Here is a 23818-nt window from a genome sequence, read left to right on the forward strand (position 1 = left end):
GGGACAACTTTGAAACAAACAGAAGCGAACCGCCGGTCCCGAGCCAAACTTCAGAGTGCTGAAGTATGGACTGACTCCTAGATGACGGGGTGCTACTCTGCAGTGAAGACCCTCACGTGGTAGAAGGGATGCAGTCGTAACAGAGACGTGAAGTAAGCTAAGGAAACACAACCTAGACAACACAGACAACAGACACAAAACAACGCCCCTCTGTGCCTACCTATGTATGAGAATATGAGCAGAACCATCAAGACCGCTGCGCGTGAATGAACCTGATGACAGCCCCCCCATCCCAGTGTGATTGGCACATGAGTCTGCATAACCTGCAGCGCAGAGACAGGCAATTTAACTGAAAACTCAGGGCTAGTGTACCCACGGACTGTGGTGGGTAATCGTGAAGGTGTAATGAATGAACATGAAACGTATGACGTATGTAAACAGGCGAGAAGATTGTGGCCAACAATCATTAAAAAACGAAACCTCTGCCCGTAAGAACCTGTAGACGTGACAGATCCTGAGATGTGAGCACTAGCTAATTGACCCAGGTGCAACGTGGACAAAGTACAGTGAGACATGGTTACCACAAAGAAGACACCGCCATGACAAACAAACACTATGACAGAAAACGTGGGGGCAGCAACGCTATGACCTGAATTGTGGGGGCCTCAAAGCTATGACATGAATCGTGGGGGCAGCAATGCTATGACATGAATCGTGGGGGCAGCAACGCTATGACCTGAATCGGGGGGCCGCAGAAATGCTGAGACTGAAACGCTATGGCAAAAGTGATGCCAGAAAACCTGGGGCAGAAATGGTATGAGAGAAACGCTGAGCCTGAAACGCTGAGGCAAATACAATGACAGAAACCTGGGGCAAAAATGGTATAAGAGAACGCTGAGCCTGAAACACTGAGGCAAAATATAATGACAGAAACCTGGGGCAAAAATGATATGCGAGAAACGCTGAGGCAGAAATGCAAAGACAGAAACCTGGGGCAGAAATGATATGCGAGAAACGCTGAGCCTGAAACGCTGAGGCAAAATACAATGACAGAAACCTGGGGCAGAAATGGTATGAGAGAACGCTGAGCCTGAAACGCTGAGGCAAAATACAATGACAGAACCCTGGGGCAGAAATGGTATGAGAGAACGCTGAGCCTGAAACGCTGAGGCAGAAATGCAATGACAGAAACCGCGTGGGCCGAACGCTATGACAGAAACCCTGGGGCAGAAACGCTTAGACTGAACGCTATAGCCAAAAGCCATGACAGAAACCTTGGGGCTGAAATTGTATGAGAAAATGCTGAGCCTGACACGCTGAGGCAGAAATACGACAGAAAACGTGGGGGCAGAAACGCTATGACAGAAAACGTGGGGGCAGAAACGCTATGACAGAAAACGTGGGGGCAGAAACGCTATGACAGAAAACGTGGGGGCAGAAACGCTATGACAGAAAACCTGGGGGCAGAAACGCTATGACAGAAAACCTGGGGGCAGAAACGCTATGACAGAAAACCTGGGGGCAGAAACGCTATGACCGAAAACCTGGGGGCAGAAACGCTATGACAGAAAACCTGGGGGGCATAAACGCTATGACAGAAATCTGGGGCAACATACGACAGAAATCTGGGGCAGACATGGTATGAGAAAAACGCTAAACCTGAAACACTGAGGCAGAAATGTCATGACAGAACCCTGGGGCAGCAATGGCATGAGAGAAACGCTGAGGCAGGAATACAATGACAGTAATCCTAGGGCAGAAACGCTATGACAGAATGCTGAGACTAAAAGCAATGACAGAAACCTGGGGCAGAAACGCTATAAGATAAACGCTGAGCCAGATACGCAGAGGCAGAAATGCCAAGACAGAATTCCTGGCCGACAGAAACGCCATGACAAACGCTGAGACTGAACCGCTGAGGCAGACTGCAAATGCGAAGACAGAAACCTGGGGCAGAAATGCTATGACAGAATACTGAGACTGAAAATGCAAAGACAGAAACCTGGGGCAGCAACGTTATGACAAGAATGCTGAAACTGAAAAAGCAATGACAGAAACGCTATGACAGAATGCCGAGACTGAAAATGCACTGACAGAAAACCTGGGGCAGTAACGCTGTGACAAAATGCAGAGATTAAAAATGCAATGACAGAAAACCTGGGGCAGAAATGTATTACAGAAACGCTGAGACTGAAAGATTATGGCAGAAATGCAATGACCGAAACCTGGGGCAGAAACGCTATGACAGAAATGCTGAGACTGATCCGCTGAGGCAGAAAAGCAATGACAGAAAAACCTGGGGAGGAAATGCTATGACTGAAACGCAATGACCGAAATCCTGGGGCAGAAACGCTATATCAGAAACGCAGAGCCTGAAACGCTGAGGCAAAAGGAAAGACCACAAACCTGGGGCAGATATGAACGCTATGACAGAAATGCTGGGTCAGAAATGGCAAAACGCTAGGAGCAGAAACGCTATGACAGAAACACTGAGACTGAAAACGCTGAACAGGAAACTTATGACAAATGCATGTGACACGAAGAAATATACTGCCAGCGTGACCCGAGGAAATGTGGGTGGACAGCCCCCCCCCCCCTCCAGCTAGCGTGACCACAAAGAAGGTGGACTGCCCCTGTGACCACCCATGCTGCCAGCACAACCCCTGGAGATACGGGTGGACAGCCCCCCCCCTCATGCTGCCTGCATGCGACCCCCTGCAGCAGAGAGGTGACCAATCCCCCCCCCCCCCACATGCTGCCAGTGTGGCCCGGAAGGAGTGGAAGGATACCCCCCCTCACAACACCAACATGGCCTGGGAGAAGTGGCTGGATCGATGCGCCCCCCCCTCGTGCTACCAGTGTGAGCACCAGGAGGAGTGAGTGGATGAGCGGGCGGCCCTGCTGATGCTGCTGACAGGAGCCTGGAGGTGATGGTTGGGTGGCCTCCCCCATGGTGCTCGGCGTGCGCCTGTAAGAAAAGGGGGGGTGAGCACCGGAGACAACCTGTGGCTGGCAGGTAGCCCCCCTCTCAGGTGCCTGCATGGGACCAGGAACAGGCAGGGAGACATACGGGAGTCCCCCACGTGACTACCGGGAGGTAAGTAATGTCAGGCGAGCCCCCCCCCCATGGAGCCGGTGTGAGACCTGGATGGTGAGCGGCTCCCCCCTCCCCCTGAAGCACCATGTGAGGACGGGATAAGCGGGCGGGTGGGCAGGCCTCCATGATGACCGGCGTGAGGGGAACCTCCACGAGCCTCCAGCAGCAGCCGACCTGTAGCTCTGCATCGAAACAGGAAGTGACACGGTCCCCCTGACAAGCCAGAATTTACGTCACCCTGAAACAGACGTCGACCCAGCCCTGACAGGGAGGGAGTCTTAAGTACTCTTAGACTCCTCCCACAAACTCAGCCTTCTAACTTAAAATTTTAAAATGAGTATAGCTGAAAAACAACTAGCACATTTTTACTTGGTGTACTTTATTGAATGAATAAAGTTCTCTGACTGCATCTGGCATTGTGTGAATAAAAAAAAGTAATTGTCATTTCTGGCTGTACTGACTGTACTCGACACTTTCAATATAACAAGTCCTTTACTTCTCAATATAACAGTATATATTTACGTCAATATAACAGTATACCGGTAAGTCTTTTTCACCCACTTTTCTTTGCAGACTGTTTTAATTCAGTTGTGGTCATCTTATGTATGGCACGTCCTCTGTTTTGCCCGGCATTTGGCAGTGTCATTCCAAAATCAAAAACCAAGTCGATTTTTTCCTAACAATTCTAATGTGGACTTGCTTTTCTGTGTTGAATCATTGTCTTGATGATTAGACCATCTACTTAGACTCGCAGTTGGCTAAAAACAAGCCTTTGCTTTGCCCATGCAGAGCAGAAAGTTCCATATTTGTCTCATGTGCTTTTAGAACATTCTCCCACAAGACTTTCAAATCATCCTGTTACTTCCTAAGAAATGAGGCCAGTGTTTATTTACTCTTTGTTTAGCAATGGATTTGCTGTTGCTTTCAAGCGAAGCCTATTTTCCTTGAGTCAGTAACATTGGCCTCGGCTGCATTAATAGAATCCCGTGATTTTGGTATGCGGCGACTTTATTACTTTATTACTGTCCCTTAGAGAAAAATATTGGCAGGCTTGGCACCTCCTGGGAGGACTGGCTACCTTTTTTTTTTATTATTTTATTTATTTATTTTTTTGAAGTGTGTTCCATCCATAAAGAATGTGTTTTCGTTTTTTTACTGTGGGTTTTTGGAGTCCCAAAATCTTAAAAATTACTTTGTAGTTCTTTTCAGACTGATAGCCATCAACAGATTTTTATGAGCTTGCTGCCCGGGCAGCTTTCATTCAGATGACTGTGCGGATTATATTGAGCTGCGCTGGCTGCAGTCAATCAAGCCTTGTTATGTTCAGTTGTTTGGCTCTAATGATCCTTTAAAAATAAAAATAAAATTTAACTAGGGGACAGTAAAGTTTGCACCTTTTTTTTAATATCTTTAGTATGAAATCTGAATGAACAGAAATAAGTTCTATATTTGAGGTAAACCACTTTACACATATTCTCTTCATAGTAAAATCCCTTGTGTAATTGCCAAAACAACCATGAAGCCTCAAATAGATTAAAACGTTATTTGTTGTTGCCTTTCTCTTTTATGTATTGTTTGGATAAATTCTGTTTGTCCCTTTCTAGTAAAATAATGTTGTAGTATTTTTGAGTAAGCCCACCAGTGTTATTGGAAATAAGGACTGATTGTTCAGTAAATAATACCACTGCAATTGCTTAATCTTGATATGCCAAGAATCAATAAATATGTGCAAATGCTTACGAACGTGTAGCCCCTTAGGTTTACTTAGGGAATTTATATGCTATCACTGGCATCTTTTCTGAAAATACTCCAGTTGAGAAAGCTATTTTTGGCAGACTTAAGTCTTGTACGAATATTGTAGTGATTAAAGAAAATTGTACGATCTGGTATTGTACGAGAAAAATTTGCGTGTTTTGTCCCCGTGTACTTACAATCAGATTATCGAACGATCTCTTCAAAATCTGTATTTTTCATCCGATTTTCTTATCGTGTGTATTAGGCTTTGTAGGAAGATGTGCTTAATGCATTAGCCAATTTTTTAAAGTAATATTAAACTCGGGACCCTGCGTTGCCTTTTATCTGGTCTCCCACAGTACACAGAAATGGAAATGCAATTATTTTAGTAAATATAAACTGCTAAATACCTTTTTCTCATCAACAGTTAGAGCAGTCTTGTGACTTCCATCAGTGTCCGTCCGAGCACTGGTTAAAGCTTGTATTTTTTTTTTTCATTCTTCTCGGACTATCCTATGAGGCTGCAGGACCCCTGACCCTCTGTCTGGACAGTGCTGATTGGCCCTGTGCTGATTACAGGCACCCTTCCCAAAAAAACTCTTTATCAATACACACCAAACTGAGCATGTGCAGAGTGACCCCAATGTACTATCAGGAGATAGATATGGGACTGTGAAAGAAGAGGAGGATCAGAGAAGGGAGGATAAACCGGCCTTTTTACTAGAGGTTGGCCAATATTTTGCCTTTTTTAAGAAATCGGCATCGGCCAATTTATAATGCAGATTCAGCCAATTACTGACCACACCGTGCCCCATCGACCCACGAGTGTTACTCCTCCCTTCCCCACACTCCATTGGCAGAGCAGCGATTGACAGAGCCGCTCAGTTTGTGAAACTGACATATGTATCTAAATGCAGAGAGAGATCAGCTGTCAGAATTCAGCATTAATGTTGGGGGTGGGCAGGACCCAGCAGCTATCAAACACCAGCCAATGGGATGGGATCTGGGTGGGCAGCTACGTGTATGTGGCCCCGCCCTCTTAAGCAGCCCAACATCCCCGACATCAACACTGAATTTTGACAGCTGGTCTCTCTCTGCATTCAGTTACATATGTCAGTTTCACACAGTTACACTATATCAGCTCGGTGTGCCACCTGCCAGTGGCAATCGGTCCCATCTGTCAAAAAAAAAAACGGCCAACAAAAATTAGAATTGTGTATCGGCCATCAGCCGCCCCGATTTTCTAAATCTCAGCATCTGCCAGAGAAAAACCCATATCGGTCAACCTCTATTTTTTACACACACTGGAACCTAAGGGGTTAATCCACTGCATTGAGTATAACAAGCATGCTTTACAGCATATACACACTGATTTTACTGTTTTGGGTTTAGTAACTATAAGGCCCCGTACACACGACCAAACATGTATGCTGAAACTGGTCCGCGGGCCAGTTTCAGCATACATTTTCGGTCGTGTGTAGGCGCGAGCGGGCCGAATTCCAGCAAGCATTTGCCCGCCGGGCCTTTTCCCAGCAGACAAATATTCCTGGACGTGTTTTAAAACCGTCCGCTGGAATCCTGCCCGCTCGGACATGTACGGTCGTCAGTACAGACCTACCGTACATGTCCGAGCGCCCGCCGTCCCTCTCATGCGTCGAATGACTTCGACGCATGCGTGGAAGCCTTTAAATGGCAGGCCCGCCCACGTCGCCGCGTCATCGTCGCGGCGACGACGCGGACACGCCCCGCGTAGTGTTTACGCGCGGACTTCTGTACGATGGTTAGTACAACCATCGTACAGAAGCCCTCTGGCAGGCATGTGCGGTGAAAACGGTCCGACGGACCGCTTTCACCGTACATGTTTGCTCGTGAGTACCGGGCCTTAGTCCTAGCTATAAAATGGCTCCCTGTTCTAATTTAAACTTTATTTTGTGATAAGATGTGTACGCAACCACTCTATCTGTTCTTATAAATTCCCCTTCATATCTCCTGCTTTTCCTACCTCTGCAAATTCTTCTGCCCGTTTTCTTTATTTTTGGGCATCCTTTTAAGACATTCTAGTTAAATCGCTGTCTAGACTAGAATATAGTGGTGGAGCTGAACCTTTTATATTTTGTATGAACTGGAATGTCTTCATCTTGCAACTCCTGCTACCTATTTTTATGTGGTTCATGAATTAAATATGCTATTATCTCATATTTTTATATGAGACACCTGGAAGTTTTTTTTATTGTACTGTACTTTTTCCTGCTCTTTGTTTTCAAGATAAAAACTTAAAAAAAAAAAAATAGGTTCTCCCTAATGCTTTATTATTAAACAGGTTAAACCAAGAACTCCGTGTCTGGGTCCACAGACATGAAGCTGAGAGAACAAAGACCAGGCGAACAATTAGTACCCATAAACCTCAAGCTATACAGGTGAGTGTTTGTTACATTTACCACTTAATAAATATTTAAAAAAGATTCACCAAACATTCTATGTAGGTGAATTGGTCATTGCCATTTAAAGTGAACCTTCAAGGGGTTGTAAAGGTAAAAAATGTTTTCCATAAATGGCTTCCTTTACCTTAGTGCAGTCCTCCTTCACTTACCTCATCCTTCGATTTTGCTTTTAAATGTCCTTATTTCTTCTGAGAAATCCTCACTTCCTGTTCTTCTGTTTGTAACTCCACATAGTAATGCAAGGCTTTCTCCCTGGTGTGGAGTGTCGTGCTCGCCCCCTTCCTTGGACTACAGGAGAGTCAGGACGCTCTCTACGTTGCAGATAGAGAAAGGAGCTGTGTGTTAGTGGGCGTCCTGACTCTCCTGTAGTCCAAGGGAGGGGGCGAGCACGACACTCCACACCAGGGAGAAAGCATTGCATTACTATGTGGAGTTACAGACAGAAGAACAGGAAGTGAGGATTTCTCAGAAGAAATAAGGACATTTAAAAGAAAAATGGAAGGATGAGGTAAGTGGAGGAGGACTGCACTAAGGTAAAGGAAGCTATTTAGGGAAAACATTTTTTACCTTTACAACCTCTTTCAGTCCTGTTTGTCATGTTGGCTCTGTTTGAAAGGCCTTCCCCATCTTTAATAGAAATAAAAAATAACATGTCCATGTCTTTTAATTAGGTCTGCTTTTCACTTAGGCGAATGATGTAGGATCCTCTAATTCCCTTGATACCTGGGATATTTTTTATATTTTAGAAAAGGAAACCGCAGATTCCCTCCATATACTAAGAAGAAGGGACTTTAAATATGCCATACAATAACAAGCAAAACAATCTTGACTCCATAAAAATATATATTTATAGCTGGATTCAGAAAGACTTAGGCTGGCGTATCAGTAGATACGCCAGCCTAAGTCTGAATGTGCGCCGGCGCTAATTTAAGCGTATTCTGGAAACCAGATACGCTTAAATTAGGCTCAGATACGAGCGCCGTAAGTGTCTTACAATGTCGTATCCTAAAGTGTAATTCTTAGGCTGACTGCTAGGTGGCGCTTCCATTGCGGTCGGCGTAGAATATGTAAATCCTTAGATACGCCTATTCACGAACGTACGCCCGGCCGACGCAGTACAGATACGCCGTTTACGTAACGCATTATCAGGCCTGAAGTTATTCCATCAAATAGCTGGAATAGTAATGTTAAGAATGGCCGTCGTTCCCGCGTCGAAATTTGAAAATTTTACGTCGTTTGCGCAAGTCGTCCGTGAATAGGGATTTACGTCCACGTCAAAACCAATAGGATCGTGCAGCGTACTTAGCCGCAATGCACACTGGGATATGTACACGGACGGCGCATGCGCCGTTCCAAAAAACCGTCAATCACGTCAGGTCAACCCAAATTAACATAAAACACGCCCCCTCAGCCTATTTTGAATTAGGCGTGCTTACGCCCGCCGCATTTACGCTACGCCGCCGTAACTTAGCAGGCAAGTACTTTGTGAATCATGTACTTGCCTCGCTAACTTACTGCAGCATAGTGTAAACACAATACACTACGTCAGCCGCAAAGTTAAGGCATGCTTTCTGAATCCATCTATTAATTTCATTAAAAATAAATGCCTTTTTTTGCATACCCAGCCGAAGAAATGGTGATTCATTGAAAGCTTAATATATCTTTTTATTTTCTGATCCAAGCAAGCTGTATATCATTTTCAAATAACCTGATGCATGTCAGTTCAAATGTACTTTATCTGCTATGGTGCTCATGCTGAGCATTTTGTCACATTTGTTACTGTAATGCACATTCATTAAAAAGTGTTTTCTAAAAAAAAAAAAAAATGGCAACTTTTTAAAAACCTGCCAAAAGGCATACAAATTGGATACAACAAATAACTATACAAACAAGTGTATCAAATCATATACGATTACATTCGCTTGTTTGTAAAGTTATTTGTTGTATCCACAGTCATCTCAAAGCCAAAAAGGAAGTGAGAGGAAATCCCTGCAAATTAAGGAAATTCCTTGGGGACCCCCAGGTCACCAAAATTAGTATCACCATTGGAAGATTTTCCCTCTATTAATTTTTGTAGGACAGCAAAAAAATGGGAGATTTTCTTTTACTTTCAATGATGTTGGTAGGCAGGGCAAATCCCCTTAACGGAGACACAGAAAGCAATAGAAATTTACGGGTGTTGTAATTCCTCTACACCCTCTATCAAAAAAAAAAAAAAGTTTTGCTTTTTAGTTCTACTTTTTAAGTTTATTTTAATAGTTAAATAAAAAAATATCGCTCACATTTGGAGATGAAAGACTGTCAAATAGAGAAACCAGAACTGCCACAAGTCCACCAGCGTGCCAACACGTTTTGTCTGCACAGACATCGTCGGGGGAAGGGATGTTATTTGTATGATTGGAAGTATACAATATATGCCTATGTGAATGTACATGCACAGACAGCAATTTGGTGACCGTTTGACCTACATGTACACATTTACCGCCCGCTTCACTTAGAAGTACGGTGGCTAAGGCGCCTCGCTGCGCTGGATCATGTGTCCGATACACGCACACCTCGGCTGTGCTGTGATTAGTCGATCAGGGGGTGCTGGCCAATGATTGACCGCCGGGACCTGCTGGTCGGCTCTGTCATTCAGGGAAAGGGAGCTCCAAATAGTGACAGGCGGTCTTGCTGCTTTTTTGTTTAATCCCTGCAGGGAAAAAAAACAGCAAGATTGCTTGGTAAAAACACCATGTGACACACAATACAGAGTTAGGCACATATTTAACCTCTTGATCATCCCTATATATTAACTCCTTTCTAGTCAGTGTCATTAGTACAGTGACAGTGTATAGTAGTAGCACTGAGTGTCACTATTGATGTTGGTGTCAGCTAGTATCAGATTGCCCGCTATACTATCACTGTCCCACTCTGCCGCCATTACTAGTAAAAAAAAATAATACAAATTCCAGTATGTATACCAGACACTATAACTTTCACGCAAAATAAATAATATACACTTATTGGGATTTTTTTTCCCCCAAAGACATGTACCGGAATACATTTTGGCATGAATTCATGAAGAAATTAGGAAAAACCTTGGGACTGATGGATTAGAATTGTAAGACTTTCTCTACTAATTCTAACATCCATGACTTATGTGGGAAAAAAAGGGTGCAAATTTTGTTTGGGTACAACATCGCATGACCGCGCAATTGTTAGTTAAAGCAACGCAGTGCCGAATTGTAAAAAGTGATTTTTATTCTTAAACCCTACAAAGTCCCACGCACTCCATTTTTGTTATTGATGCGTACATTATTAGCTTCTGTGCAGCCAAGAATTACTAATGGCAACGTTGTCTGCGGGATGAGAAGTTAGTTGCTGAAACGACTTAATCAGCGTAAGACGGATGAGATTGGGACTTGCAGTATCAAACAATTGTTGCATTTAGCTATCTGCCTTTCTCAGGATTATGTTAAACGATGGGGAGCAATTATATTGAGCTGTAAACATCACCACACCATATGCATTCCTTGTATGTATGTATGCCCTGATTTAATGCTGAACTCCAGGAAAAGTAAAATATCCTCCCTTGCAGTGGTGAAGCCCCTGAAATGCAAGGTAAAATGCTCATTTAGGTCTAAGGAAACAAGAAAATCTGTTTTTACTTACCTGATATTGCACTCCCACAGGTTCCTTAAAGCGGAAGTAAACTTCTATCAATTGCTTTTACTTATAAGTAAGCTTACCTCTAGGTAGTGACATCACACGCATGATGTATAATAGCACATTATGACATTACCTTGCAGGTATAAAAAAAATGTCCTGTGGTTTACAGCTGCTTTAATGATGCAGGGGCCAGTCCCCACAGCCTCCCAATGCTTTTGAATTGGACAGGAGGACACAGATGAACATTCCATTGTCACATAGGGGAGCACCATCCCCTAGACATAAAAGAGCAGGGGAGAATTTTAACTTTTCCCAGAGTTGGGTTTTAAATAAAAATTCAAGAACTGACTTTTTTTTTCTTTTGTGTAGAAGCAAGATGGCAAAGGTGATGAATCGCAACTTGTAACAATGCAATACACAGATACAAGTGTAAAGTAAGTTTTTGCATCAGATTCAGAATTTAGCTTTTGTCTTTAGCTTTTAGCTTTATGTAATTTATTTTTCTTTCTTTTTCCTCCTTTTTTTTTTTTTTTTTACAAGTGGCACTATTTAAATTCCATCTAGATATTTTATACATGTAAACAAACTGAGTGTGTGTTACAACAATAAGCTATTGCTCTAGTTGAGGCTGTTGGTTTTTAAAAAAAAAAGGGGGGGGAAATCTGTCCATGACAAACGAGAGCCATTGTTGTAGTCAGCATGATCTAGGGTTTGGGGTGCTCAACCCTCGGATGTAACCTACAACCTCAAACCAAGGAAGTGCACCCCCATGCTCTGGGATAGAAGGCCAGCAAGCCCAGCTCGTGATTAACAGGTTGCTGACCCCGCCATTCCAGAGCATAAAGCTGGCAGTGGAGGAAGCAGAACCCGCATAAGCTGATGCTTCCTCTGTAGCTTGTGGTGCAACGGATCACAGGTGATCCGTGATCTCAACGGGCTTTCCTAATGTTTTGGCCGCGGCTCCGGAGCTAGGCTTAAGCCGCGGCCTTTCCTAATGTTATGGCCGCGGCCTTTCCTAATGTTATGGCCGCGGCCTTTCCTAATGTTATGGCCGCGGCTTCGACCTACCTCCGGAGCCGCGGCTTCGACCTACCTCCGGAGCCGCGGCTTCGGCCTTCCTCCGGAGCCGCGGCCATCTTGGTACACCCGGCAGCGGCCCTCCTCCTCTGTTTACACCCACAGAGGAGGAGGAGCTCATGGGAAACACCGCTGGAAGTGTCTGTACTACCTGAGGAGGGGGGTTGTCTTGCCTGAGGGGGGGGGGTTATCTTGCCTGAGGGGGGGGTTGTCTTGCCTGAGGGGGGGGTTGTCTTGCCTGAGGGGGGGGGTTGTCTTGCCTGAGGGGGGGGTTGTCTTGCCTGAGGGGGGGGTTGTCTTGCCTGAGGGGGGGTTGTCTTGCCTGGGGGGGTGTTTGTCTGTACTACCTGGGGGGGGGGTGTTTGTCGGTACTACATGGGGGGGGGTGTCTGTACTGAGAGGAGGGGGGGGTGTCTGTTCTTTACTGAGGGGGGACTATAGTTGGTGGGGGGGGGGTGACACCACTTTTTTCTGCACTAGGTGACACCAACCCTAGTGAAGCCACTGCAGTGGGGGAGATGTGGATATTACAGTGGGGGGGGGGGATGTGGATATTACAGTGGGGGGGGGGGTGTGGATATTACAGTGGGGGGGGGTGTGTGGATATTACAGTGGGGGGGATGTGGATATTACAGTGGGGGAGGTAGTTGTGGATATTACAGTGGGGGAGGTAGTTGTGGATATTACAGTGGGGGCGGGGAAGAGATGTGGATATTACAGTGGGGGAGAATTTCTTTTTTTTTTTTTTTTTTTTTTTTTTTTGCCGATCCGAAAAATGATCCGATCCGAGGAACGATCCGAACCGTGAGTTTTTTTGATCCGTTGCACCCCTATCAGTAGCACTGAATAACTGGGGGGTTATATCATGACAGAGTGGTACTGTGGATATAATAAGTACACAATGCCATGTCTCTAAATAATTAGATTGTTAAAATTGGTAAGTTTGAAAGATGGACTTTGTAGGCATAACACTGTTGAATATATAAAAATCTATGTTTTATTAACCACTTCCATACAGGGCATTTTCACCCCCTTCCTGCCCAGACCAATTTTTAGTTTTCAGCGCTGTCGCAATTTGATTGACAATTGCGCGGTCGTGCGATGTGGCTCCCAAACAAAATTCTCACCCTTTTTCCCCCACAAATAGAGCTTTCTTTTGGTGGTATTTGATCACCTCTGCGTTTTTTATTTTTTGCGCTTTAAACAAAAGAAGAGCGACAATTTTGAAAAAAAACACAATATCTTTAACTTTTTTATTTAATAAATATCATAATTTTTTTTTTAAAAAACGTTTTTTTTCCTCAGTTTAGACCGATACGTATTCTACATATTTTTGGTAAAAAAAAAAAAACGCAATAAGCGTATTTGATCGGTTTGCGCAAAAGTTCTAGCGTCTCCAAAATAGGAAATAGAATTATGGCATTTTTTTTATATATATATTTTTTACTAGTAATGGCGGCTATCTGCGATTTTTTTTTTTTTTTTTTTTTGACCGTGACATTATGGTGGACATATCGGACACTTTTGACACATTTTTGGGTGTGTTCTAACTGTTAGGGGGAGAGGGACTCACAAGGGGAGGAGATCGATGTGTGTTCCTCTGTACTGGGAACACACATCAGTCTCCTCACCGCTGAGAGGACATGGATCTGTGTGTTTACACACACAGATCCACGGTCCTGCCGTGATTGCGGGTAATTACGGGTGCCCGGCGGACATCAGGAATGCGGTGGGCGCGTGCCGTCGGCCCCCTAACGGCCGTAAAAGACAGGACGTCATATGACGTCCAGTCTGAAGGACGAAAGGTCCCCGCCGACGTCATTTTACTATGGCTCAGTGGGGAAGGTGTTAAAAAGGACACAGGCATCTCTGCTGTCCAGAGGGCTATCGCCCCAAATGGAGGAATATCAGCAATGCTCTAAGACAAAGATACCCCTTGTAGCACACTATTTTATGGATCTTTGCTATCCTTGACTAGTGGGAAATCTTACTCTAATTGCAAGCTCCCTATAAATTGGGGCTCTTTGAGTGACAGAAGTTTCTTTATCGTACATCACAGGACACAGAGCCTAGTAATTACTAAGTGGGTTAAATTCCATCTTCAGGTGCTGGACACTGGTGTAATCAATTAGACAGGAAGTTTCCTCCCTATATAACCCCTCCACCTTAGTTTTTTCGCCAGTGTCTAAGGTGCTGGTCATGAGTGAAGATGTGCTCTGAGGAGCTCCACTGGAGGGATCCATACTGGATTTAAATAGCCTCCATGAAGACCAGATCCATCCAAAGTCCCATTGAGGCCAAAGTGGATGGTACCTAGGGCCTCGTATCAGAGCTGGATCCTGGGTTCCAGTACTTTGGTTATAACCACATATCAAAGATTTTCTGGCAGGATGCGGTATTGGTCCAGGGGAGTGGAAACCCTGTCTAGGATCCCGGTCCCTGAAGGTGTGTTGACTTAACCCGCCGGGATGGGTGAAGATTAGGTCTGTCTGTGCTCAGCAGTATCCTGCGGCAGGGATAAGGCAAGTGAAGAAAATCCTAGGTAAATACCTTAAGGATTATCTTCCATGAGTGGCTGCATGTCTTATCTGTTTTCCGCCACTAGAGGCAGTAAAGAGACATATCTGGTGTTTCACTTACCATGCTCTCCAGGAACGAAAGCTCAGTCAGCCGGTCTGTTGCGTGGCTCGCTTCCTCCACTCTCTGCCACATTTGGGGGGGTCCCCTCTTAGGCCGGGTCCACAACGCTTCTTGGGGGATCTCTCTCTCCCCCGCCTTCACTATTTCCCTACTGGGGGGGTGCGTTTTTGAATCCGGTGGGGGGGGGGGTGTGTGGTTGCCACTGGCGCGCGTGCATGCCGGCTCACATTGCAAGCGCAGGGTTGGGCCCTTCAAAAAAGCCCCAACTGCCAGAGCTCTGTAAAGCTCCTGTGTGTTGGATACAGACATACCTAAGACGCCTACTCAGCATCAAGCTGTGCAGATTAGCAGGCATTGTTTTTTTGCTAGACTAAGTTCCTCTGCTTTTAGCTTTAGCTTTGTCTCCCTGTAGAAAATGTTCAGGGGCGGGAATATGAAAGGGCACCAAGATTTCGCCATCTGAATCTGGTTGCCCTTATCATGCCTGCATACCACCATCCTCCCCTGTAGAGACTTGAGGCAGGCACACAGGTTGAGCCATCGGCCCTGTCTGGCATTGTAGCCACTCTGCATATGTCTGTTTGGATGTTTTTTTGCGTTGCATTTGTTGGTCTATAAGAGGTTAACTGCTATGATCGCAGCATCCTCACAAGAAGCAGAAACCGGGGTGTGCCCCTTCCCCTGCTCTAAATCCTCAGACAAGAGGATTAAAGTCCTGATGATGAAAGTTCAACGTCTGAGGACAGGGAACAGGTGCAGTCTAACAAGTCCGAAGCCTCACAAGGTCTTGAGTGGCAGCTGCAGTCTTTTTCAGAGATTCATACTGCATATAACCCTGTCGTGGACGAATTCCCTCGGGCTTTGTACGCAAATCCACACCGCGCCAAAATGTGCACTTCCAGAGTCTCAATGCGCACAAAGCACCAAACAATTCCTTCATGCTTAAAAGCACGTTTGTATCAAGCTCTTTGTACAAGGAATGTGAAGTCACTTCATGGCACCAGGAAGAATCAGAAAACAATGCTGCTTCTAGCTGGAATCTCAAGTTTCTGCCTAGCGCACAGGAAACTCCAAATCCTTTATTCATTGCAAACAAAAGAATAACAAAGCAGGAAGTGATGGCCCCAACAGCGAATCACTTCCCTTAATACAAAATCACATGGCAGGAAATGACAAACAAAAAGGGGAGGGCACTCAAAGAAAGGCAGGGCAAAGGAAGTGCACACACCCCATCTTAGTCAGCATGGAGCCCATTCAGACACTGTTCAAAGTAAAACAATATCTGAATAAAGATCATTCTACGTGTTCATATAGGTTTCAGACAATCTGCGGGGACACTGCTACTGCTGTTGTCAATATACGGTACAAGTACACCAACAAGGCAGATATTAATGTCCTCTCACACAGATATGTATCCATAAAGGATAACGAAGTCCGCAAGAGAGATATAATAGGTTCCTCTCGTTATGCAGACTTCGCTTCTCTAATGTGTATAGTCATTGGAAAGCAAGCAGTCCAGCGCATTGCGCTTGATATCTACAAACCAATAAATGCCCACACACACAGAGAACACGTATCAATCCCATAAGAAGGTTTTCATACTGACCGTTTTACTGCTGGTCTTGATTCAACCCAAGTGCGCTCTACTAGAGCGCTCCTCGATTAAACATCAGACACAGGGAGACAGATGACAATCTATAAAACACACATCCTAGAATAAAATGTCCACATATATAAAATTTTCCACAACAACCCTCAGCCTAGACAGCCAAAGCCTCTGGCTCCTCCTTGGGGTTTAAAAAATAAAAATAAAAAAATTCCCATAGGTTGCTTGTACCTTCCCACTCCATCCATTACTGCAACAGTTCATTTCTGCTGGTTGGGCACCTGCATACGCTGTTTTTTCTCCTCCTAAAAACTCTATCCGAGGAGTATAGGTTGCTAGAAAACCCTGCACAGGATCCTCATCCTGGTGCTGGCTTCAGGCTATTCAAACGCACAACTGCTGGGATGCACAATTGCTGGTGCACATTGCTAACGCACAACAGCTATATCGCATGTTTGCGGAAACGCACGTCTGCACCAGTCCACATGTTTGCATAAAATACATGAGTTTGGAATGTACAAAATGCATGTGGGGTAAAAACTAGTAACATAACATGTTTATTGTTGTTCACATAAAGATACATGTTTCTGCTTGTATGGATTTACATGTTTTTTACATAATCGCATAAAGATCCTGGATCACACAAGGTTGCCTGATCACATGAGTCCTTGATTACCCAAGGATACTTGATCACCCAGAGGCTTGTTTTCACAGAAATGCTTAAAATAGCATACAAATGCTTGATTGCATAAAGATGGGGGATCGCACAGGGGTGCTTGATCACACAAGAGTGCTTGGTCACACAAGGGTACTTGTCCACACAGTAGTGCTTAAAATGCATAAGATGTTTTATCGCATAAAAATACTGAATCTCTCAAGGATGCATGATCGCCTAAAGTTGCTTGTTCGCCTAGATTTTGCATGGTTGCATAATGAGGCATGATAGTTTCCTTAATTATACAGGATTCCTTGTGTTCACGTAGGAATACGTGTCTGCATGGGTACATGTTGCATAACACATTCATAAATGCATGCTTGCATGCAAGATGTCCGTTCCATAGCACACGTGATATATGTATGTGTATATACAGCGCACACTTTTTTATGTTTTGCCTAAAACATATTTGTATGAATTCATGCTTCCATGAACGCACGCTTCCATAGAGGCATATGGCTTTAACACTATAACACATACATATATGGGGAGCCATTTGCATATGTGTTTATTTACATGGGACTGCAGAGGTTGTCTGCGTTTCGCAGGAGAACAGCACCTCTTCCAGTTGGTGGTCTTGCCCCTTGGGTTAGCTACTGTGCCCGGGTTTACAGGGTGTTAGGGCCCGCCTCTAGCAGGTCTAAAGGCCCGGGGTATAGCAGTAGTGGCATACCGAGGCAATCTACTGCTGATAGATCAGTCAGTAGCATGGCTGTGTACCCAAGTGTGTCCAGCATTGTCGGGTATCTGGAACTCCTGGGTTAGGATGCCAGTCTAAAGGTACATTCTTATGTTTGGTAAGAAGCATGAAATGTTTGGGACACAGCCCCAAAAGGGCAAAGTCAGCACTATAAAAAAGCTGGTCTATGTGGTCAAGGCAAAGAAGAGTTCCTTACATTTGCCCTTTGCTTAAGGTGCTAGGGAAGATGGTGGCTTCATTCAAAGCGGTTCCCTATGCTCAGTTTCATTCAAGTTTTCTATAAACATTATTCTGTCGGCCTGGAACAAGTAGATTCTAACCTAGCATTAGCCAAAGAGTCTGCTCCCAGGGATATACGCTGGAGTCTCAGTTGGTGGTTCTTAACCAAAAGATTGTCAGAAAGGAAGATCCTTCATGCCGGTTACCTGGGAGGTGGCGGCTACGAAGACTGGTCTCTAGGAATGGAGGCCAGACCTGGAAGAGACCACTGCCCAGGGGAAGCGGTCATGCTCCAAGTGAGCCTTATCCATCAACATTCTAGAGCTACGGATGGCACGTCTGGCCTAAGGGCCTGAGCATTTTGGTTGCAGGATTGTTCTGTCAGTGTACAACCTGACAATGCCACACCAGTGATTTACTTAATTTACCAAGGAGGCACTAGAAGTCACGCAGCCAGAAGGAAGTGAGACATATTCTAGCTTGGGCAGAGGAGCTTGTGCCTTGCCTTATGACAATCTTTGTTACATTAAATGGAGAATTGGCAGGCGGTTCTCTGGAGCCATCAACAATCGTTTCCAGGAGAATGACCTTTACACCCCAACTTTTTTTTCTGACCAAATGCCAGAGAAAGGGTACCCCGGACATAAAATTTATTAGCATCCAGGTTCATTAAGAATTTGGACAGCTTTGTGTCAAGAACAAAGGATCCACTCGCGTGCGGGACAGATGCGTTGGTGACCTTGTGGAACCAGTTGTCACTGGTTTATGCGTTCTCTCCCCCCCAGTGCTGCGAATACCGTGGCTTCTATGCAACATCGGAGGGGAACAGAAGCCGGCCTAATAGCTACGGCATGACCCAGACTACCTTACTGTGCAGGGATCGTAAGGGTGGTAGTAGAGGAACCAGGGTCCCTTACATATTGTCCAGACCTACTCCACAAGGGGGCATTCCATCCTGTCTTGCAAACATGGGAATTAATGGTCTGGTTGTTTTAGCCCGCATTCTTGAGGATCGGGGCTTTCAGAATCAGCGGCAAATTGCCTTCTTTCGTACAGGAGAGCTGGCCTCTAGGACCATGTATCATAGGATCTGAAAGGCCCGTGTTCCTGGTGTAAAACCAAGGGGTGGCATCCTTGGAAGTATGTCATAGGTAGAATTCTTGCCTTCCTACATTAGGAAAGGAGATGGAGCTAGCCTTAAGTTCCATCAAGGATCCGATCTCGGCCTTGTCCATATTTTCAAAGAACGCTTGCTTCGCACTCTTTGATCCGGGCCTTTATATAAGGGGTAACGTGGTTTCAGTATTGGCAGCTTTCTTTTTATAGAGCCATACTTAATTATTAAGAATAGGATGATGTTAAATCCTCACCCAGCCTTTTTTCCTAGAAGGATCCAGTTTTCATTTGAATCGAGATGTTTCTTGCCTTCCTTTTTTTTCCAGAACCTTGTTCTGCGGAAGGAAGAGTTATTACTTTTCTCTCAATATAGATGAAAGCACTTAAAAAATCTATCTGAAGGTTTCAGATATAGGAAACTGATGTTTTGTTGTGCTGCAGAAGACCCTGGAAATGGGCATGCAGCGTTCAAATCGGCTATTAAAATAGTTACACTCTCTCGTTAGAGTGAGAGCAGTCAAGGCCTATCTGAAGCGGCTGCTCAGATACGGAAAACTGATGTTGTTGCGCTATCAGAAGGCCCGGGTAAAGGGCAGGCAACGTCCTAAATCAACTGTTTTTATATGTAGATTCATCAGGTTATGATTCAGGCTTGTGGTTTAAAGAGAGGGTTTTCCCCTGTTTCTTTTAGAGTGCACCCTATCCAGGATAGTAAGCGCTTCGAGCGCAGTGCATTACCAAGCCTTTATGACTCTGTTTTGCAAGGCCACAATTTGGTCGTCGGTGCTTACGTTCACTAATTTCTATCGGGTAAAGGTAAGACGGCAAGAGGATGGCACTTTTTGGCGCAGTATGCTGCAAGCAGCAGTATAGGTCCTCACATCTGCGTTATTTGTGTCTCCCTCCCCTCAGTAGGCATTGCTTTGGGATGTCCCACTTAGTAATTACTAGGCTCTGGGTCCCGTGATGTACAATAAAGAAAATAGGATTTTTATAACAACTTACCTGTAAAATCCTTTTCTTGGAGTACATCACGGGACACAGAGCTCCCGCCCCTCTTGTTTGGGGATATTGGGACACTTATTGCTTTGCTACAAAAACCTGTATGGGAGGGGTTATATAGGGAGGAAACTTCTTGTCTAATTGATTACACCAGTGTCCAGCACCTGAAGGTGGAATATAACCCACTTAGTAATTACTATGCTCTGTGTCCCGTGATGTACTAAGAAAAGGATTTTTACAGGTAAGCTGTTATAAAATGTGTATTTTTTTTATTTATTTTTTCTGGAAATTTGCATTTGATAAATGGTTGTGCAAATATTACGTGACAAGCTGATTTTAATGTGCGAGAAAGTTGCCCAGGACAGCAAGTGCGAAAACATAAGTTTTGAACGGTCTTATTGCTTTTGTTCTGTCTTGCATTTGTCCGAGTTTTGTAATGCCTCTTTGGCAGGTTGTGCTTTAATCTGCCCTAGTGATGCTGCAAACCACACAATAAAACTGATGGCAGAAGTCTAATGCATTCCAACAGCAAGGTTACTTGGGGAACACTACTAAACAGTGCAAGTGTATTCAGAGAAACAGCATGGTGTAAAGAGTGTGATGCCTGTGAAAATGTAGATGCTTACAAATTGTAAGTGGAAAACTTGAATGGCAAGAACATTCATTTTACTAATAGTAGGCACATAAATGCAATTCATGCGACTATTCATGCATTTTGTATGCCCAGAATAAAAGGGGTTGTAAACCCTCCTTTTTTTCACCTTAATGCATCATATGCATTAAAGTGAAAAAAATAGGATACTTACTAATAATTATATTTTTTACACTTTACTTTTTTTTTTCTTATTTTAACGTTCTTGCTATCACAAGCCCCCTGTGTAATAGCATTAGACAGGTGACAAGTCCTCTGTTTATGGAGAAATCAGGGGTGGCTGCAGCAGCCAAAGAATGACCGCTCTGAAACCTAAAGTGACAAAATCATTGACGCTTCTCCAGTCACAGAGGAGATCGGGAAACGGATGTATCTAGCTATCCTGGATCGATTACTGCAGTTTGTAGCTAATCACCAGATAAAAAAAAAAATCATAACAAGCTCATAGTTGCGGCCACAAACTTGTTTTAACCACTTCCATCCATGGCGTTTTTATACATTCGTTTGACCCCTTTCACACTGAGGCGCTATAACGCTAAAAATAGAGCCTGCAAAGTGCCCTAAAAGAGTTGCTCCTCACACTCGCTGGCAGGACACTAAAAAAAAGTCCTGCTGGCAGCATATTTGAAGCGGCGTGTATACTGCTCCTCCACCGCTCCTGCCTATTCAAATGAATGGGCACTGTGGCTATACCGCAGGCTTTGCGGGTGGTTTTAACCCTTTTTGGGCCACTAGTGGGGGTTAAAAGTGCCCCGCTAGCGGCCGAATACCTCCGCAAATACGATGGTAAAGCTCTGCTAAAAAATAGCGGCGCTTTACTGACGACGCCGCCCACGCCCCAGTGTGAAAGGGGTCTTAAAGTGATTTTCTCAATTTACAACATGAAGAGACCCTTGAAATAACTCTTGGGTCTCAAGGAACTCTTGAAAATAATTGCCATTTCTACAGGTCACTGTGCATTAGTGTGCTGGCCAGTGGAGAGAATACCTCATATTGGTGGTCAGTGGGAAGAATGTCCACTTACTGATTGCAAATAAGATCATTGGTGTCAATGATTACAAATCTAAGGCTTCATTTCCATGGACGTTTTTACAGCCACTTTTTTTTTGCCTTTTTTACAGCTTAAAAACGCCTGTCCATGTTTTTTTTTTTTTTTGCAGTAGCGTTTTTTAACGTCTGGCGTTTTTACAGCTCTAACGCTGGAGCTTCAGAACGTACTGGTCCTGTTTCGTTTTTAAGCTGCAAAAAAAAAAAAACTCAGAAAAGTGGCTATAAAAACGTCCATGGAAATGAAGCCTAAGAAGTAAAAATTGCTCAATGAACCCCTAGTAATCTCTGGAGGACTCCCTGGTTAAGTGTGGCAGTTCTAGGTGAAAATGGACCCTTTACAGTCTTTGCAGTTGATCAATGTTCAGAATCTAAGTAGCTTAGAAGTAGAAGCAAGTTGAAAGCTTTAAAGAGGAACTGCAGTCTGCTCGCTTACATAATTTGTAATAAAAACCTCTTTGCCATTCTGATGCTTCCCTCCAACCACTTTGCATATTATATTACATAAAATATATATATACTATGATTCTGTACTTGCCAAATATGCAGAGTCTGGCTGCATTCATGTTAACTGTAGGCAGCTGAAGCTGCTGCTTGTTCACTTCCTGGATTTACAGAGGCACACCTGCAGCTCTCATTTGCCCTCTTTATGACTCATTCCCTCCCTTTTTGGCATATTCTCACGAGAATGAGGTGAGAGCTGCGCATGATGTCATAAGCCTAGCCCTTTTACCAGACAAGAAATAGGAAGTGGACTGTATAAGGTATTTACTGGCAGAAAAAAAAGTTTTACTATCCAAAGTTAAAACGACAAGGGCATTTAATAGATGGAAAGTTGAAAAAAATCACTGAAACTGCTTTAAGTGCATTTCTAGCTGTCCCCATGATTTTCACTATGCAGCTTTTCCAGTGTCACACACCCTGTGGCTGTAATCTTCAGACATCCTGCCATCTGTAATGGTGCAAATGAGGGCTGTTGTATCAATTTGCTACAGTGAAAATATTCTCTGCAGCCTGATAAACAGATTTTTGCATTGTCTACCAAAAAAGAGAAATTCATCTGTGGCCTGTCTTTATAGGAGATCCCAGCATACTAATCTTTTCTAGTTTTCATGCATGGTACAAGCTGATAAGAGGTTGAAATGTGGGATAACAACTGTCGCTGGGAGACTGGTATTACAATGAGGTGCGCAGTAATTCTTCACTTTAAAATAGAAATTGTATGGAAAGTCAGCCAGTCTCTTTGTAAACATTGACAAATGTTTGTCATGTGTCTAGTTATTGTATAAATTGTATACCGTGCAAATGTTGACCCTTTTCCTGCTTTTGTTTTTTTAGGAACTCAAATGAGCTGCAGATTTATTACTCTTCACCAAGGAGCTACCAAGACTTTTTGGAAGCCATCCGCAGGAGGGGCGACACGTTTTATATTGTGTCTTTCCGAAGGGTAAATTTCCATAGAACATGTAATATGTCTGGGATTGATCAAATAAATATTACCATTTCTCCAAAGTTCTGTGATAAAGACCCCCTGCTGTAACAACTAGCCATTTTCCTAACTATTACCGTGTGTAAAACTACCCATACATTATAAATGCTTGTTGATTTTTAACTCTTCATGGTAGAAATTACACGCTAAGATTAAAGCAGCCGGATGTGTTTGCCATACTGTATCACAACACTGTCAGTACACAGCAGGAAGCTCCAGGAGCTTGAACATTGCATCCCTTTTTTTGTGTAAGTGCCCACAATGCCATGGTATTCTGAAGTGCAGGTACTTTTGGGTTAAATTGGATTAGCAACCTGGTGATTATACTTCCTATGTCCTAACCTTCAGTACTGACCCAATAATATGATGGACAGCCTCATTAGTCAGTAGTGAGGCTTAGTATATGCCTCCAAGCTGCTTAGATTTATGGTTATGCCACACTTGTAATCTTGTCACTGGTAACAACTTGCCGCAACAGAACCACTACAAGGGGCAAAGAAAAAAGCCTGCCTGTGTCCATGATGCCATTCCCTCACTAGGCAGATGAGCGTGAAAGTGTGTAGATTTTACCTAGTCTGTATAGCCAATCTTTCACGTTTACTAAAATAGAAATTACAATACACCTTTTTTTA

General features: G+C 44.0%; 1 protein-coding gene across 5 annotated transcripts in view; it reads left to right on the top strand.

The window, feature by feature from the left end:
- The window catches only part of ATF6 (activating transcription factor 6), a 153981-nt gene that overhangs the window by 91314 nt on the left and 38849 nt on the right, over positions 1-23818 (top strand). For all 5 annotated transcript variants that reach the window (XM_040359722.1, XM_040359721.1, XM_040359723.1 and 2 more), the window contains 3 exons: positions 7152-7248; positions 11293-11357; positions 23036-23144. In XM_040359722.1, coding sequence (XP_040215656.1) covers positions 7152-7248; positions 11293-11357; positions 23036-23144 — 271 coding nt within the window. The remainder of the gene's footprint in view (positions 1-7151; positions 7249-11292; positions 11358-23035; positions 23145-23818) is intronic.

Source organism: Rana temporaria, chromosome 7 (assembly GCF_905171775.1).
Source record: "Rana temporaria chromosome 7, aRanTem1.1, whole genome shotgun sequence".
NCBI lineage: Eukaryota > Metazoa > Chordata > Amphibia > Anura > Ranidae > Rana > Rana temporaria.